Source organism: Lathyrus oleraceus, chromosome 3 (assembly GCF_024323335.1).
Source record: "Lathyrus oleraceus cultivar Zhongwan6 chromosome 3, CAAS_Psat_ZW6_1.0, whole genome shotgun sequence".
In the NCBI taxonomy this organism is placed as follows: domain Eukaryota; kingdom Viridiplantae; phylum Streptophyta; class Magnoliopsida; order Fabales; family Fabaceae; genus Lathyrus; species Lathyrus oleraceus.
In genome coordinates, this window is record NC_066581.1 from 234,153,159 (window position 1) to 234,159,694 (window position 6,536).

Sequence of the window (6,536 nt, forward strand, 5' to 3'; positions counted from 1 at the left end):
CCCATTTGAGGAAGGCTCATGCCCGTCATCTTGTCCATCATGCCCACATCATCCTAGATTTTACAAGGTCATGTCTCTTATGCATATGGTGTGGATTATTAGGTCTTGGTGCATGAATTCATGCTTGCACCAATCCATTGATCTTTCGGACTTTGGTTTGCTTTTGATCCATCAAGGCTTTCAAACCATGTCTAGGCCTTCATTTTGGGTCCATCTATGTTTAACCAAGATTCATGTCAGCATACACCAGTCCATACAAGAATACCCTAGTTTGAGACCTATAGTTGACTTTGATCAACTAGCTGACCAAAGTCAACCACTTTCCATAAGTCATTCTCAAGCCACTCATATTCAATCCCTGATAATTTCAAAAGCTATGATTCATTTCAAAACTTGACCATCTTTGACTACATTCCATTGAATTTGCTATTTCAACATCCAAGATTCATTTCCAAGTTCAAGATAAGAGCATTCTACCTTACACAATGTCATCATGGGCCTTGAATTATCATTTCAATACCATTAAGCTACAAGTATCATGCCATGGTCATTCAAAAGCCAATTCCAGTACTTACTTCCATTTTCAATCTAACATGAACAAAAAGTCAAAGCTACACTTCATTATATTCATTCCATTCTAAACCATTCACATGTGTTAACCATTTTGAATTTGGAATAGTCATGATTAACAAAAACATCTCTACGTAATCCAATTTTCAAAGACATAAATATTCAAAGATTCATATACTATTCAAACTTCAATTTCAAATCCCATGAGAGGTTTCAATCATTTTCATGATTCAATTCCATTAACCAAACAATTTCATACATAAGCCATTCATTACAAACATTAATTCAATTTCCATTTCGATTCCAAAAAAAACATTACTACCATTAAACCAAACTCCTTACACATTTTAGTCACTAACTTACAATTCAAAACCAAATCTTACAAAGGACTTATAAAATCATACAAGAAAACCAATACAACAATCAAACCATTTCGAATCGAGCGTTTCCAACAAGTGATGCTTCTGATATTGTGGAGAATGGAGTATTTCATCTTTCACTGAATGGTTGTGGATTGGATAGTGCACACACTTCTGACATAGATGACACCTCATAAGTTTTTCTTCGTCCTGATTATATAGTTTACCAGGATAGTTATTATATGAGGCCAATGTTAACTTTTTCACATTGTTGCATCAAGATCAATGTTTCAACTGCAAGTATGAACCAAGGGGCCTTTGATCTAGAATGGGGACTTGATGATCTTATTGATATTAAGTGTCAGTTTTTTCAAAGTAGTGGAATGCTCATCATAAAGATCAATGTAATATCAAGGAATGCAAATCAGTTAGATTATTTAAGCGACACTTCAGGCATTGAGGAATGGTAGATTGCAGTTGTTGATTCCAATTGGTCCCTGATACATAAAAAGATCACAATTCTTATTTGAAAAAGATTACATCTTCATTACTGTGAATTTCAATCTTCATTGGAGCTTAATTGTCATATGTCATCCTGGTGAGGTGGTTAATTTCAATGATATACAGGGTATAACTCGCTTAGAAATACCCTGTATATTACATATGGAAATGCATTTGCTACACCAGAACAGGGCTGCACAGAAAAAGATTCGCGTCTGCTATAACCAGACAAACTAATAACACACAAAATCATTCACTCACTAGAAATCAACAAATTGATTTCAAGCCAGCATTTCTCAATTCTCAGAATAAGGAATTCCACTGTAAATACTCAAAAGCAATGCAGAGAATCAAAAACCGAATTCAAACGTGTAACTAACTTTAACAGTTTTTTTCATTTGCAACTAACTGTGGAATTTCAACCTAATTTAATGTGCATTTCAAGTGAGTTTCTAACTGATTTGTTGGCCTATAAATATCACTATCACCATTCAGTTAAGAGGAGAACGGAATTCACGAAGAAACCGATTCTACATCCACTCTCTAGCTGAAACAATTTTCTCTGTGTTTATCAAATCCTCTCATTACAAATACTCTCGCGCTGATATCTCTCTCTGACACACAAGGAAGAAGAGGCGAAAGAGAGTTGAAGAGGAAGGAGAAGATTGAATTAGAAACGAGAAAAGCGAAGAGCTCATACCTGTGTTCACCGCCGCATCGAAATCGGTGAGTTTTAGCCTCTATCTGCGTCATTTTAGTTGTTATCCATGGTACCATTCTTGAACGCAACGTAGGAGGCACGACGACGATTGAATCCAGAGCGCCATGGATGAACGAGATGAGACGTCGACGTTGGATTGAAGGCATTGCTCCAATTCCATGAGACGCAGTGAAGCGCACAAGCTGAGGAAAGTGCAAACGTGAATGGCGAATCCTGAGCGGGAGTCGTGTGGTGTTGATCCCGGCGCGAGCATACTGAACTCTGCTATTGAGAGGCGGTGGTGCTGCTGTTTGAAGGCGGACGTGGCGGAGGTTGCAGCGGATAACCAGTCGTCGGCTAATGATTGTCACCGGCTGTTTGCAATTGACCGCCCTTTTTTTTGCATTTGGTGTTTCAGCAGGGACTCTTGGCCTCTTGACCATGTGAGATTTGGTTTGGGCGTACACATTCTTTTGGATTCTACACCCCTATCTCGCAGTGCTTGGGTCGTTGTTTTTTGTTTGCAGGATAGACTCTTGGGCCTGAGGCTAATTCGCTGATTTGCAGGCTAGCTTCAGTCCTGCACCCCTTTCTTTCCTCAGGGCCTAATCCCAGTCTTTGTGGGCTTTGTTCTTGTTTTCTTTTTTGGATTAGTTAGTGTCCTACGGTGAACTGGACCTTATTGGATTTGTAATCGCAATGTCGCGGTTAGCAAGAGTCGCCACCGACTTTTCTCTTATCCCATAAGGAAAGGTGGAAAAGAACAGGAAAGACCTTAATTTTAGATTCTTAGGTTCGAGAGGTACTTTATACGAAGGGAAGGTGTTAGGCACCCTTCGTATCCATGGTTATCCATGGGCTCTTAATTGCTCAATCATTTATGTTTTCTTTGTTTGAAAAAGGTGGTTGAGAAATGTATGAAAAAGGTTTTGAAAATGAGAATTTAACTTTGTAATGATTCTTGCATGAATGTATACCAAGTGGTTATCTCGTTTAATTTAGAAAATGGTTTAGAAAAATATAACTTGGCAATGATCCTAGTACGGATGTATGCTAAGTGGTGATTTTCTAAAAAAGGATGTTTGAAAGGTGTAAGGTGGGAAAAGTATTTTTTATTATGAATGAGCAATTAAGGTTGTACCTGTCCGAGGTCTTTCCGGGCATTTCCCATCCTTATGAGGGTAAAACTGTCCTTACTATTGAGAAGCAAGTAGTTTATCCTTGGGATGTAGAAGGGTCATTGTAGGGTCATCGATTGGTCACTGAAGGCAACAGTTGTGAGGATACCTTAACATTCGAAGGGACTATCATCATTTAACCGTAGGCTACGCCGAAGGGTCATCGAGGGACAAAATCGTATTTTTGAAGGCAACATCCGAGGGACCATGATTTATTTTATGATGATTTAATCGCAGGGCCATTGCTAAGGGTATCCCCACATTCGCGGGACATGACCGTTATACCGTAGTACCGTAAGGCAGCAAAAAGAGGTCCAAGATCACTTATTTAAAGGTCATGTTTTAAAGTTAAGTAGGTAATTAGGATGAGCCTCCACATTAAAATCAATACATTAAAATTACATTAAAATTAATTATTAAAATTAACACATTAAAATTAATTATTAAAATTAACACATTAAAATTAATTAGGCAATTTAGGGTGAGCCTTCACAATGGTATCCCACAAATAAAGGGGAAGACCTAACGGCAATCTTTTCCTGGGACATATGAACCTTTGCAAAATTCAGCAAACGGGTTAGAATACCAAATCGGGGTGTAATCGAAGATTACACCAAAGCAGTAATAGTATCAGGTAAGCAAAGCATAGTTATAGTAAAACAGGTCAGGTGGGCAAGGGTCAAAACAGAGCGAAGAAACAGCGGCATCCATTATAACAATTCAAAGTATCCAGGCATACTTAAGTCCACATGCAAACCTCAAATATATTTATGAGTTAAATTATGATATCACACGCAAGTTAAGAACATAAAGCGATATCGCATGCCAATTGAGAAAATGAAGCTGTAATAATAATGCAAACCTGTTTGCAATCGAATTGCACCCTTGAGTTGGCGAGCCGGATTGAATTGGACGGAGGTAGCTTTGCGGCCGCCGGCTTTTCCTTCAGGGTTTCCTTTAGAGTTACCCGGGGTAAGTTAAACAGTAGTCTTGTAAAAACAATGCCTAAGCTGTTGGAAAAGTAAATGTGCAAAAGCGAAAACGGCCACCGAAAAAGGAATGTGAAAAAGCCCCCTTTTTAGGTTTTCAAGGTGGCTATTTATATTAGTGTCATTAGGTCATGCATGCTGCCCCAAAAGTCTTCAACGTGCGCATGGATATAGTGGATGCAGGGCCCAACATTCCTCAACGGATCTTCAAGTCTCCGAAGCGTTACCTGCGCCTACAAAGTAGGGGAATGGTGTGACGTTCGTCACACCATGTGTGACGCCCGTCACAGGGGTGTGCTGCGTGACGCTCGTCACGCCTTCTGTGACGCCCGTCACAAGGCTGTGTTGCGTGACGCTCGTCACGCCCTCTGTGACGTCCGTCACAGGCACAACATTTGTGTCTTGCGCTTTGGGCTGGGCTTTGCTGTTTGGTTCGTTTTATTTTCTTTTTGCACCCCTTTTCCTCCGCTTCCAAATAAACCACTTTCATATTATCACTAGGTGAGCGTGTAGCGAGTAGGCCAATTTGGGTCATTCGCGAGCTGGGCCTTTGTTCCTTTAAGTGTCATAAAATGAGTCGGAGTGCCCTGAAACGTCTTGAAATATTAATGGGCAAATTTTGGGGTATGACAGCTGCCCCTGTTCAATATTCTTGAACCGAGAGAGTAGAATGGTATGTGCACCATTCGTGGTCTGGAGGTGGAAGATTATTGAACACTAGAATGCCCCGAAAATTTGCACTTGCCAATTAGTCTTGGTGGAGATGGGCTTAAAGATGCCATCCAGGTAGTTTGATGAGGAGATTTCCAGATTGTGTCGTACGTTAGACGATGTCTGAAGACATGGATGTCATACCGGGTCACACACTAGACCGTATAGTGAATCATCCATCCTGCTGTTGACTTTGCTGGGGAGTCAGAGTATGCTATATATTGCTGGGGGATAAGGGATCAGAATGGGTCATACACTGGACCGTATCTGAATACCAGAGTGAGCTGTTCGTTAGGCAGGTGACTTTGATGGGGATGAAAGATCAGAACGGATCGTACGCCAGATCGGTTCTGAGTTGCAGAATGAGCCGTTCGTTAGGTTGAATCTGCTTGAAGAGGGAGTAGTCGTATACCAGACTACCATTCAGGAATGTACCTGTCCGAAGGTAGCACCTGAGCAAGGGAGTAGCCGTATACCAGACTACCATTCAGGAATGTACCTGTCCGAAGGTAGCACCTGAGCAAGGGAGTAGCCGTATACCGGACTACCATTCAGGAATGTACCTGTCCGAAGGTAGCACCTGAGCAAGGGAGTAGCCGTATACCAGACTACCATTCAGGAATGTACCTGTCCGAAGGTAGCACCTGAGCAAGGGAGTAGCCGTATACCGGACTACCATTCAGGAATGTACCTGTCCGAAGGTAGCACCTGAGCAAGGGAGTAGCCGTATACCGGACTACCATTCAGGAATGTACCTGTCCGAAGGTAGCACCTGAGCAGATGAAGGTCTAACTTGGTCGTGCATTAGACTGTAATTGAGTTGAAGACGGTCAGAATGGATCGTACGCTAGATCGTATCTGAGTCGAAGGAGTCATATGTTGAGCTGAATCAGAATGAACCGTATGTTAGGCTGTATCTGTATACGTTGTACTTGCAATAAATGTCTGGGATGGGCTTAAAGATGCCATCGCTAGGAGGATATCGAAGTGTTGTCAGAATGAATGTTCCCATGAATTGCATCTGGAATATGTATCTGAATCTTGTCTGTGATTGATAAAGGCGTCTGCCTGAATGAGCCTTTTACTTTGACTATATCAGGAGGATAATTAATCTGCAAAGAAAGGTTAGCGCTATGCTATGTCATGATGCATGAGATGTTTTATGCTTTCGAAAATAAATGCGAATGTTGTATGCATGCGTATGTGGTGAAACGATGTAATGAATGAGTTATGCGTATGAGAAGTTCTGCTTGGGGACTCCACTGGGGAAAATAAATCCCCATCTACTGACTGGAGATATTCGTGTTGAGGACCCTCTCTCGGCTGGGGGTTCTGATTTCTGTCTGATGGTAGAGATATTCAACAGAGCCTGGCTGGGGATGGATGAGATGATCAATCTGTCTGATGATGCCGACCTCTGTTGGGGAATAACTGGCGTTGCCGGGGAATCGAATTAGTAACAACCTCCTTGGAAAGCATGGTTAGACCTTCTCCTCGATCCTGAAGTTGTGTAGTAATTGCTATTGCT

At 41.3% G+C, this 6,536-nt stretch overlaps 1 protein-coding gene across 1 annotated transcript; it reads right to left on the reverse strand.

The window, feature by feature from the left end:
- Positions 1–757: 757 nt before the first annotated feature.
- LOC127126539 (uncharacterized) lies at positions 758–2,600 on the reverse strand. The gene is made up of 2 exons (XM_051055481.1): positions 2,131–2,600; positions 758–1,426 (listed from the first exon to the last, which is right to left on the reverse strand). Exons 1-2 carry the CDS (start codon positions 2,571–2,573, stop codon positions 1,363–1,365), a joined length of 507 nt encoding a protein of 168 aa, XP_050911438.1. The 5' UTR covers positions 2,574–2,600; the 3' UTR covers positions 758–1,362.
- Positions 2,601–6,536: the final 3,936 nt, after the last annotated feature.